General features: G+C 35.8%; 1 protein-coding gene across 7 annotated transcripts in view; it reads left to right on the top strand.

The window, feature by feature from the left end:
* Positions 1 to 12,006, top strand: part of mapre3b (microtubule-associated protein, RP/EB family, member 3b) — a 72,688-nt gene extending 60,682 nt beyond the window's left edge. For 6 of the 7 annotated variants that reach the window (XM_069886543.1, XM_069886542.1, XM_069886540.1 and 3 more), the window contains 2 exons: positions 138 to 290; positions 11,207 to 12,006. In XM_069886543.1, coding sequence (XP_069742644.1) covers positions 138 to 290; positions 11,207 to 11,278 — 225 coding nt within the window. In that variant the 3' untranslated portion in view covers positions 11,279 to 12,006. Of the gene's footprint in view, positions 1 to 137; positions 291 to 1,908; positions 2,023 to 11,206 lie in introns of all 7 variants that reach the window. The other variant, XM_069886538.1, reaches the window with a different exon arrangement.
* Positions 12,007 to 12,911: the final 905 nt, after the last annotated feature.

Raw genomic sequence — 12,911 nt, 5'->3', positions numbered from 1 at the left:
CTGTGAAACTTGAGCTCTATATTTCTCGAGCTGTCAGATGTTATGCAAGTTACCACTGGATATTTTTGTGCTCAATATTGCAAAATGTGGGAAGATTTTATTTTTATACTAAACTTTTCCTTTTTAAATTTTAAAAGTTAATGGAGCTGAAACTGACAGTGGATGGACTTGAGAAAGAGAGAGACTTTTACTTCAGTAAACTAAGGGACATTGAACTCATCTGCCAAGAACATGAAAATGAGAACAATCCTGCAGTTCAGAGGATTGTGGAGGTTCTGTATGCAACTGAAGTGCGTATTTCTATTATTATTGTTTCTTTGAGCTTGAACTTCAACATTCAAAAATACCAATCATAGTAAAATTTTCTTTAAAATTATGCAAAAAATTGTCTTGATAAAAAGATAGACCCTCCTCACTTGTGCATTTTGTTGAAGACCTTTATTTAGATTTTTCCTACTTCTCATTGGTTGGAAGATACCAATATTTTCCTTCACTTGAACCAGTCTTTCCCATCCTGTGGTGTATTGGAGCTCCTTGGCTTTGTTGCTGTAGGTCCATGGTGAAGACACATACCAATTATATAAGTAATGTGTAAACAAGGTTGAAAACAAAAATAGAAAGTTCTCAATTTTTGATAAAGCATAGGGAATTGTGAACTATTTTTTTGTTTTTCATATTTTAAAATGAAAATACTTCAGGATGTATAAAAATAACCTTTTTAAGTATTCAATGTTGGCAATCTGCTGTCTTCTGCTTCACTGAAAACTTATATATCTTCACTGATGAACAGCCTTTTGACTAGAATTACTCCATTCATGTGATTTCACTAAATTCTGAATGCTTTTTTTTAGGCACAAACTGCATTGGGCACTCCACGATCATTATTTGAAATCTTCTGTAGACTTTAAATGATAGACATTTAAATGGCAAGGCTAATACTTCATCACAAGATAAAAATTCACTTTCCAACAATAATACTTTGTAATGCATAGTTAAATTAGATTAAATTAATTCCTATCACATGCAACAACACTAACTGACAACTCAGCCCAATCAGTTGTCATATTCCCCAGTTGTTCAGCTTTCAGCCAAAATAACTGCTTTCCTTTGTTTTTCATATTACATGAAGGTCTTCAAATTGATGTAGCACTATCATTTTGATTCCTCCTAGCCTTCCAATATCCAGTGGATTGCCATTTCTTATCTTCCTGATCACATAGATTTGTTGAAGCAAGCTGTTCCAGAGCAAATCCTGTTGGTTTGAGTGGCAACACACTTCTACTAATAAAATAAATTGTGACTTTTTGTCCAGTTTTGCACAGTATGGATAATTGCAACTCACTATTGCTATTTTATCTCCCTTATAACATTCTGAACATCTCAATTTACACAGCAAATTCTGAATGCAGATTCTGCTGTTCAAGGTTTAATCAGCACAAGTGCCCAGTTAAGGTTAGCTATATGATAATCAGACCATTTGCATTTGTTCATATGCTTTTCAACCATTTATCTAAGAAATATGTGTATCACCTTCGTAAAGGGACATGTTTGTTCCAGAGAAACCAAAAAACCAATTTAGATAACTTGTTAATCCAGCTGGGAGAAAAGAAGTCAGGATCAACCTTTGTGAGGGGTCTTTGCTTTTCTATGAGGTCATTTTTAAGGGAGGTGATCAAAATAGCAAGATGAACGCATTCACTTTCTGACACTGCAGAGGTCTATTTCATCAAAATGAGCTGAATAATTGATAGGCGGTACAGGTCAGTTCAGTTCCCTTCCACATTGGGCACTGAATTTTTAACCTGTCAAGTTAATGGGCTAACATGTGGCTTTTAGTTTATTAAATTTGACGGCTTTTTACAATGTAGATAAACAACATATCTAACAATTAACTAAACCTTCTTATAGCCTTTCTTCTTAGACGAGCCCTTTGAGGTCGAGGATTACTTGCTTCCATTCCAATTCTGTGGGTTCTGAAGAGGCTGAAGAGAACTAACTGCAAACCATAGAAGGGCGCAGGAGGTGCTTGACAGGCTGTGAATTCGTTCCTAATGCATTGGTTAATTTGATGGACTCCATTCAGAAAACGTCCTCTAAGTTGACAAGAATGAGACTGACGCTGGGAGGATGCTAGGCAGAAATGGATGTGTCTTGCATGGGATGACAGTGATTTGATGGAGTTTTTTTTTTGCACTCAGATTGTTTGACCAAAGTTTAATTGGAGTTGCAAAAATTTGCATGTTTTAAAATCATATTGAGATGTTGTTTGTATGCAGATCCAAAACACCATTAAATCTTTAGATCTGATGAAAAATTTAAACTAATTTGGGCTACTACATCAAATCAAAAATTATTATTCAAACCAGAATTTTTTTAAAAATCTGTTTTAATCTTTGAACCACATTTCCTTTTTTTGTCGTTTGCCTACCTTCTCTCACAGTGACTACAACCATACTGGAATATGTTGCTAGATCAGCAGTCAGAGTTCCAGACCATTTCTTGTTCGTCATATTTTCCTTAGGACATAGTACGAGGCTACTTGACCAATCGCGTCTGTGCTCATCCTCAGAACAATCCCATTGCCTCACTTATTTCATTGTAATCCAGTGGTTCTCAATCTTTCTCTTTCCACTCACATACCATTTTAAATAATCCTTATGCCATCGGTGCTCTGTGTTTAAGGTGGTATGTGAGTGGGAAGGGAAAGATGAGAATCACTACTCTATACCTAATTCTTACTGAAGTATTTTGCTTGAGAAAAATTGTCATTGGCTCATTTCCTTTGGAGTTATGAAACTGCATATAATGAGTCAATTAGGTACAATTAAAACAGTGGTTTTCAAACTTATTCTTTCCACTTACATACCATCTTAAGTAATCCCTTACTAATCGCAGAGCACCTATGGCATAGAGAATACTTAAAGTGGGATATGAGTGGAAAGAAAAAGGTTGTGACCCACTACTGTAACCTATTCCCTCTTTCATGCCTATTAATTCCTCCTAATTCTCCCACTCAACCATATCACGGAGACTTTACAATAGCCAACTAATTGGCACATCTTTGAGGTGCAGCGACAAAACAGGAGAACCCAGAGAATGTTCATGTGGTCACAAGAGCAAGTGCAATTCCACATAGTTGTCACCAGAGGTTAGGAATGAACTCTGAACCATAGAAATTAGTTGAAATCCTAATATGGCAGCCAGGGAATTTAAATTCAAGTAATTAAATAGAGAATTAAAACTTGCCTTTACTAACTGATCATGAAACTGCTAGCTGTTTTGTTTTTAAAAATCCAATTCTCTCGCTTCTTTCTTTTTTTTTTTTTTTTTTAAATTTTTTATTTTTCACACCATAAATCACAATAGCCATGATATACACTTTTTCTTTTCCACACATTTACAGTGACTTTTCCTCCCTTCCCCCTCCCTCCTCCCAAGCCACCCCCCCACCCCCCCCCCCTCTCATCCATTTTAGGTATACAATCTAGGTTGCATTAATTCAGTTAGACAATGTTGTCATTCAACAAAAATACACCAGAAATTCTACTGAGTCCATTCTTTTCTTTTCTTCTCCTTCCATCAACTTAGGTAATGTTTGTTCCCGGTAGGTTTTCGCTATTGTATTTAATGTAAGGCTCCCATACTTGTTCGAATATTTCAATATTATTTCTTAAACTATATGTTATTTTTTCTAATGGAATACATTTATTCATTTCTATATACCATTGTTGTATTTTCAAATTATCTTCCAATTTCCAGGTTGACATAATACATTTTTTTGCTACGGCTAGGGCTATCTTGACAAATCTTTTTTGTGCATCTTCCAAGTCAATTCCAAATTCTTTATTTTTTATGTTACTTAGGAGAAAGATCTCTGGATTCTTTGGTATGTTGTTTTCTGTTATTTTATTTAATATCTGATTGAGATCATCCCAAAATTTTTCTACTCTCTCACATGTCCAGATTGCATGAATTGTTGTTCCCCTTTCTTTTTTACATCGAAAACATCTATCAGATACTGTTGGGTCCCATTTATTTAACTTTTGCGGTGTAATGTATAGTCTGTGTAACCAATTATATTGTATCATACGCAGCCTCGTATTTATTGTATTTCTCATCGTTCCAGAGCATAACTTCTCCCATGTTTCCTTTTTTATCTTTATATTTAAATCTTGTTCCCATTTTTGTTTAGTTTTACCATTTGTTTCCTCATTCTCCTTTTCTTGCAGTTTAATATACATATTTTTTATAAATCTTTTGATTAACATTGTATCTGTAATCACATATTCAAGGTTACTTCCCTCTGGTAAACTCAAGTTGCTTCCTAATTTATCTTTCAAGTAGGATCTCAGTTGGTAATATGCCAGCGCTGTATCTCCAGTTATATTGTACTTATCTCTCATTTGTTCAAAGGATAAGAATCTACTTCCTGAAAAACAATTTTCTATTCTTTTAATCCCTTTTTTTTCCCATTTTCTAAAGGCAAGGTTGTCTATTGTAAAAGGGAGTAGCTTATTTTGCGTCAATATTAGTTTTGGTATTTGGTAATTTATTTTATTTCTTTCTACATGAATCTTCTTCCATATATTGAGGAGATGGTGTAATACTGGAGAAGTTCTATGTTGTACCAATTTTTCGTCCCATTTATATAATATGTGTTCAGGTATCTTTTCCCCTATTTTATCTAATTCTAGTCTCGTCCAGTCTGGTTTTTCCCTTGTTTGATAAAAATCTGATAGGTACCTTAATTGTGCGGCTCTATAATAATTTTTGAAGTTTGGCAATTGTAAGCCTCCTTGTTTATACCATTCTGTTAATTTATCTAGTGCTATCCTCGGTTTCCCCCCTCTCCATAAAAATCTCCTTATTATTTTCTTTAACTCTTTGAAGAATTTTTCTGTCAGTTGTATTGGCAATGCCTGAAATAAGTATAGTATCCTTGGAAAAATGTTCATTTTAATACAGTTTATCCTTCCTATCAGTGTTAGTGGTAGCTCTTCCCAATGCTCTAAATCGTCCTGTAATTTTTTCATTAGTGGATTGTAATTGAGTTTATATAATTGGCCTAGATTTTTGTTTATTTGCACACCTAGGTATCTTATTGCCTGCGTTTGCCATCTGAATGGGGATTCCTCCTTAAATTTTGAGAAATCCGCGTTATTCATAGGCATTGCTTCACTTTTATTTACGTTTATCTTGTATCCCGACACTTCTCCATATTCCTTCAATTTCTTATATAGTTCTTTTATTGATAGTTCTGGTTCTGTTAAGTACACTATCACATCATCCGCAAACAGACTGATTTTATATTCCCTGTCTTTTATTTTTATTCCTTTTATATTATTATCTCTTCTTATCGATTCTGCTAGTGGTTCTATAGCTAGCGCAAACAATAATGGTGATAGTGGGCATCCCTGCCGCGTTGACCTGCTTAAGTTAAATTGCTTTGATACATGTCCATTTACTGTCACTTTCGCTAACGGTCCCTCATATAATGCTTTAATCCAATTAATAAACTTCTCCGGTAAACTGAATTTTTGCAATACTTTGAACAAGTAATTCCATTCTACTCTGTCGAAGGCCTTCTCTGCGTCTAAAGCAACTGCTACTGCCGGTGCTTTATTTCCTTCTACTGCATGAATTAAGTTAATAAATTTACAAATATTGTCTGTTGTGCGTCTTTTTTTGATAAATCCAGTTTGGTCTAAATTTACCATTTTCGGTACCTGTTCTGCTAATCTGTTCGCTAATAGTTTAGCTATTATCTTATAATCTGTGTTTAGCAGAGATATTGGTCTATATGACGCTGGTGAGAGTGGATCTTTCCCTTGTTTTAGTATCACTGTAATTATTGCTGTTTTACATGAATCTGGTAAGTTTTGTGTCTCATCAATCTGGTTGATTACATCCAGGAGGGGCGGTATTATTAGGTCTTTAAATGTTTTGTAGAATTCTATTGGGAGTCCATCCCCTCCTGGTGTCTTATTATTTGGTAAATTTTTTATTATCTCTTGTATTTCTACTGTTCCAAATGGTTCTGTTAATTTATTTTGTTCCTCTATTTGTAGTTTTGGTAGTTCAATTTTAGTCAAAAATTCATCTATTTTCCCTTCTTTCCCTTCGTTTTCGGTTCGGTATAATTGTTCATAGAATTCTCTGAAGTTTTCCTTAATTTCTTTTGGATTATATGTAATTTGTTTGTCTTTTTTCCTTGTTGCCAATACCATTTTCTTAGTTTGCTCTGTCTTAAGCTGCCATGCTAAGATTTTGTGTGTTTTTTCACCTAGTTCATAATATTTCTGTTTTGTCTTCATTATATTCTTCTCCACCTTATATGTTTGTAATGTTTCATATTTTATTTTTTTATCCGCCAATTCTCTTCTTTTGGTTGTATCTTCCTTTATTGCTAATTTTTTTTCTATGTTTATTATTTCCCTTTCCAACTGCTCTGTTTCCTGATTATAGTCCTTCTTCATCTTGGTTGCATAACTTATTATTTGCCCTCTAATGAATGCTTTCATTGCGTCCCATAGTATAAACTTATCTTCCACTGATTCCGTATTTACTTCAAAGTACATTTTTAATTGTTTTTCAATAAATTCTCTAAAATCCTGTCTTTTAAGTAGCATGGGGTTTAATCTCCATCTATACATTCTTGGAGGGATGTCCTCTAGCTCTATTGCCAATAACAGGGGTGAGTGGTCCGATAATAGTCTAGCTTTATATTCCGTTTTTCTAACTCTCCCTTGAATGTGGGCTGATAACAGGAATAGGTCTATCCTTGAGTATGTTTTATGTCTAGTCGAGTAGTATGAGTATTCCTTTTCTTTTGGGTTTTGTTTCCTCCATATGTCCACAAGTTTCATTTCTTGCATTGATTTAATTATAAATTTGGTTACTTTGTTCTTCCTGTTAATTTTTTTCCCCGTTTTATCCATATTTGGATCCAAATTCAGATTGAAATCCCCTCCTATTAGTATGTTCCCTTGCGTATTAGCTACCTTCAAAAAGATATCTTGCATAAACTTTTGATCTTCTTCGTTAGGTGAATATATATTAAGTAGATTCCAAAGCTCTGAATATATCTGACATTTTATCATAACATATCTCCCTGCTGGATCTATTATTTCCTCTTCTATTTTAAATGGCACATTTTTGCTAATTAATATAGCCACTCCTCTTGCTTTTGAATTATACGATGCTGCTGTTACATGTCCTACCCAATCTCTCTTTAATTTCTTGTGCTCCAATTCAGTTAAGTGTGTTTCTTGGACAAATGCTATATCTATTTTTTCCTTTTTCAGTAAATTTAGTAGTTTCTTCCTTTTTATTTGGTTATGTATTCCATTAATATTTAGAGTCATATAGTTCAGCGTAGCCATTTCATATTTTGTTTATCTTCTCTTTCCGTTTTTCCATCATTACCTTTCCTCCTTTTCCATTTCTGTTTTCTTATTTTCAACTCTTTACCAGACAACATTCCTACAACATCCAACATTTTCCTTATTCTCCTATTTCTATCTTCTTTATCCCCAATCTCCCCTTCCCCTCCTGAGTTGCCCTTTATCCCTTGTCGGACAACCACATCTCCCCTCTCCATTTGGATTTGCGAATCCACTCGCAAGCGTCAACTGATTTTGCAGTGACCGCTCTTTTCCCCCACCCAGCCCCCCCCAGAAAAGATTTCGCTTTTTATATGTCACAAAGGTCACTCTTTTAATTCCCTCCTTATTCTCTCTATTCCATTACCTTCCCTTATTAATTCTTGTCTATACTCTCTATGTTTTCCTCTAATTACAGATACTTTCACATATGCCCATTGTCTCTATTCACTCTTATACCTCTTTACCCACATACATATCAATCGTGGTCATTTTTACCCTCCTTACCCGTCTTCATCCCTCAGTCTATTTTTGTCTTTACCCACATACATATCAATCGTGATCATTTTTGCTCTCATTACCCGTCTTCATCCCTCAGTCTATTTTTGTAATTGTTCTGCAAATTTTCGTGCTTCTTCTGGATCCGAGAATAGTCTGTTTTGTTGTCCTGGAATAAATATTTTCAATACCGCAGGATGCTTCAGTGTAAATTTATATCCTTTCTTCCATAAAATCGCTTTTGCTGTATTGAACTCTTTTCTCTTCTTTAGGAGTTCAAAGCTTATATCTGGATAAATGAAGATTTTTTGCCCTTTATACTCCAGTGGTTTGTTGCCCTCTCTTACTTTTTCCATTGTCTTCTCCAGTACCTTTTCTCTTGTAGTATATCTTAGGAATTTTACTACAATAGATCTTGGTTTTTGTTGTGGTTGTGGTTTAGGGGCCAATGCTCTATGTGCCCTTTCTATTTCCATTTCTTGCTGTAGTTCTGGACATCCTAGGGCCTTAGGGATCCATTCTTTTATAAACTCCCTCATATTCTTGCCTTCTTCGTCTTCCTTAAGGCCCACTATCTTTATGTTATTTCTTCTGTTATAATTTTCCATTATATCTATTTTTTGGGCTAGTAATTCTTGTGTCTCTTTAGTTTTTTTATTAGATTCCTCCAATTTCTTTTTTAAGTCTTCTACCTCCATTTCTGCTGCTATTGCCCGTTCTTCCATCTTGTCCATTTTTTTCCCCATTTCTGTTAAGGTCATATCCATTTTATTTATTTTCTCTTCTGTGTTGTTTATTCTTCTTCTTAAATCATTGAATTCCTGTGTTTGCCATTCTTTAAATGACTCCATGTATCCTCTAACAAGAGCAAGTATATCCTTTACCTTGCCTTTCCCTTTATCTATTTCACTGTATTCTTCCTCTTCTTCTTCCTCTAGGTTGGCCATCTGTTGTTTCTTTGCTGCCCTTTCCTCCTCTTCTTTCTTGTTTCCATTGTCTTCTGTGGTCTCTTCTTGCTGCAGGTGTTCTGCAGCTGTCGTTGCCTGCTGTGGAGATCGACTCCCCAGCTGGTGCCCCCTCCCGTCGGTGTGTTTTTTTTCATGCGCATCGCGCATGCGCGAGGAGTCGCGCATGCGCGGTTGCGCACTTTTACTCGGCTCTGTGAGCCATTGTTGTAGTTCTTTTTCTACCGACCTGAGGTAGTGGGGTCTTCTCTCCACAGCGGGCCTCTTCGGACAGGTAAGGCCTTCACCTTTTTCCTCCGTTGTCTTCTCTTCCTCTCTTCTTTCCGTTGATTTTGATTTTTCTCCTTTTGTCTCCATCTTCTTTCCTCCTTTATACTCACTTTTCTTTAACTTGTATTTCTGTGCCTTTGTATTTTCTCTTGTTTTTCCCGACTTTTCTGGAGAGGGCTGGAGTTCACCGTCCGGCCACTACTCCATCACGTGACTCCTCCTCTCGCTTCTTTCAAGGAAGGATATCTTCCATCCTGCTCATTCTGTTCAATATCTGACTTTAGATGTCCCCACTGTGACTGGCTCAATTGGAAGTGCCAGTGGTGTTCACTTCCTTTGAGTGAATTACTTCCTAAATTAATTATTTTGTTCTTGAGATGAGATGATCTATCGTGTGGAAAGATTTTATTTTTTTCAAATGTTCCCAGATTCCTGCAGCCAATCTGTGTTTTTCCAATTTAAGTTGTTCCAATTTGTGTTTTGCCCCAGGCTGTACATGATCCCTTGATTTTGCATAGAAATATAATGATGCTCTTTGTCCACAAAGCATTGGCACAACTTAGAGGTACTCCAGGTGATTTTAATATAATTCTTTCAATTCAGAGATAGGAAATTTTTAAAAGATCATTTCGATGTGTTTTGCAGCACTTTATCTAATCTGTAGAATTGAATTCTGCCTCTTGTCAAGCACGAACCTGCTTTTAACTGAAATTAGAGCAGTAGGAATTCATCTAATATAACTTGTAATTTTGTTGAACTTTTGTCAATTTCATCATCATATGAGCCCATTAATTTATTTTTGTCTCACTCAATCTTGGAGAATACGTGGTGTTTTAAGTGGAACAAAGTGAAATGAGAGCAAAACACGTGGTTATCTGACTTAATTTTCCTGCAATCCAGTAGCTAGATCTTTGTTTACTGTTGTGTGAGGGGTTTCTGTTTTAAAGTTCTGTGGTTTAAACCATCTAAAACACGAACATTTCATTTGAAAAGAATTACAAATAGGATTTAATCTATGAAGTGCTATGAAAATAACTTCAGCATTTCTGCTGAAATCTGGACAGTCCATTGCCAGTAGTTCATTGTATTGCTCAGCATTGATGCCACTAGACTTCCAAGTATCTCAAAAGTATTTTTGTGCTTTTTTAAATGTAAATTTTGAGCAGTTAAGATTTTTTGAATTTTAAGCTTCTTTAAGCTTATGTTTGAATGTTAGTTTTGACAGTTGGCTAAACCAGGGACAGTCAGATAGCCACTTTTTGTTTACTGCTCTTTCATGGGCACAGTCTGATGTGACGACATATGTGGCCCTGCTGATGCACAGTCTTGCCATTTTAGTTCAAGAAAATGATCTAGAAAATATCAGCAGTTGGACAAAACAGCAGTTTGATAAACAGCTTGGATTGGCAGCAAGTTCTGTCCCAATGTTTTATTTTGATTATTATTTCCTCAAATTGTGAAATCAAAGCAGAAAATGCTTGAAATACTTGGCTGATCAGGCAGCACTTATGGAGGGAGAAACAGTTAATTTTACAGCTCAATAACCTTTCATCAGAATTCTGTTCTGGTCCGGATCTTTGCAAAACAAGCAGTTTGGTGGTAATGAACACGTGACTGCTGCAGACCTCTTTGCAGCAGTTTTATTTTTAGCCATATTTTCTTGTTTTCTTATCCCTGGATCAAATTTTAGAACCATAGAACACTGCATCACTGAAACAGGCTCTTTGGACCATTTAGTCTGTACTGAACTATTCTACTTAGACCCACTGATCTGCACCTGGACCTTAGACTCTTTCCCCCTCCCATCCAGATAATTATCCAGATTTTTCTTAAAGGTCAAAATGTAGCTCATATTCACCACTTCAGCAAGCAAATTGTTACCTACGCTCTCCACTGTGTGAAGTTCTCCCTAATGTTCCCTTTAAACCTTTCCCCTTTCACTCTTAACCCATGTTCTCTATTTTTTGTGTTATCACTAGTAGAACATTTTGATAAATAACACTTACGAAGTGCTTAATAATGTTAAATATGCTAATTGCCTAATAGTTATTGAATCCTGCTGAATTAATAAATTATATTTTTGTTCTGCAGGATGGATTTGCTCCTCCAGATGACGATGACATTAATATAAGTCACCCAGAAGATGACCAAGATGAATATTAAATCTGTGTAATGGCTACCTATATCTTTCCTGATCTGTCTGCTCTCTGTGATTGAGAATCTCCCAGGCTGTTTACTAACATAAATTAGAATTGAGTTTGTACAGCCACTGCACATTCACAAGGAATCTGTACACTCTGCACTACAGATTGCTACAACTGTATCATCCTCCTCACTTATTACTGGCAAACTATCATAAAATATATTTAATTTGTCTATTTTTCTTAAATGAGTACCCTGCACTTTGGTTTGAAAGTAATCAGAAATCCAGGATGATAATGCAAGTTGTTTGCCTTTGTGTTGTAAGCAGCATGCAGTTAGGTTTCTTTTAAAGTTGAGGCAGCTTGGATATATTTACAATCACTTTATAACTTCTGAAAGCATGTGAATATTCTAACCAATGGCTAATGACAGGGAAGATGGTATTTTTACAGTTTTGTGCAAATCAGCTTGGGAAAGTGGCTTAGCAGATTGAGGTCAGGAGTTTAAAGTTTTAATGCTTTAAGGGTGATTATTTATTACAGTTTGTTATGTACATGAGGAGTGTAGGGCGCTTTTTGATGTGACTAGGATTAACTCAATTCCAGCTGCTTTTCATCAGAAACAACTAAAATATGCCTTTGACAGCACATTTTGCACCATCTCTGAAACTGTACCCATGACATGGCGTGCGGAAACAAACCTTGCAGATGTGAGATTTTATTTAAAATAAATGTGTGAAAAATAATAAATGTTGTATATTAAGTGCATTTTTAACATAGTTTTTGGTTTGGCAAATGACCTTAGTTAACATCAGACATAAAATGAAAAGACTGAATTGGTGCCAGTTTCTGAATGTTAATTCCACTGATATACTGAGTTCTGAGATAAAATGATAACAGGGTCAGTGTTTCAGTGCTATACTTCAGCACTGACTCGATCTTCAGTTTAAACAATCAGTCATGGTTCCTGAATCTGTTCAAGTTAAATGTTGCTCTGCTTAGAACCTGATGTGAATCCTTGTCCTTCCACCTCTGGAAACCATTCAGTAGTTGTTGTCCTCTCCTTTCATTGTCACAGGAATGAATTCCCACGAGTTACTGAGGAGAGCTGTAAGGACTACTGGGATAAACAAGAGAGTGAAGATTCTGGAAAACTAGAGCAACACACAAACTGCTGGGGGAACTCAGCGGGTCTGTCAGCATTCATGGAAGTCAATAGATAGTCAATATTTCAGACATATATCTTTAGGAATGACAAAGAAACATGCAGGGTGGAAGTTGACAGTTGGTAAAATTGATGAACTCATCATGGGTTCAGGATGAATAGGGGACAGCAGTTTCCATTACATCCAGGTGCAGGTGTCGAGAGCCTGTTGGATCTAGACAGTGACAAAACGTGGAGTTGATATAGTTAGCTCCTGTCAATACTTTGCCAGCCAGGATACAGCTCTGAAATCCATATCTCAATGCTTGTCCCAACTTGCCCCCACCAATCCTTACTCTTACCCCTTGAGTGGACCCCTCCCCCCATAGTGACTTCATTTCAGTAAATAATCGCTTGAAGGCTAAGTGAGACACCTATTAGGTACGTGTTTTCAATTTGTTTCAATACAAGTCCAGATGTATTTAAACCCTTTATTCCAACACATAAACTT

The sequence above is a fragment of the Narcine bancroftii genome, chromosome 6, assembly GCF_036971445.1.
Source record: "Narcine bancroftii isolate sNarBan1 chromosome 6, sNarBan1.hap1, whole genome shotgun sequence".
In the NCBI taxonomy this organism is placed as follows: Eukaryota; Metazoa; Chordata; class Chondrichthyes; order Torpediniformes; family Narcinidae; genus Narcine; species Narcine bancroftii.
This window is presented reverse-complemented; position numbering and strand designations above follow the sequence as displayed.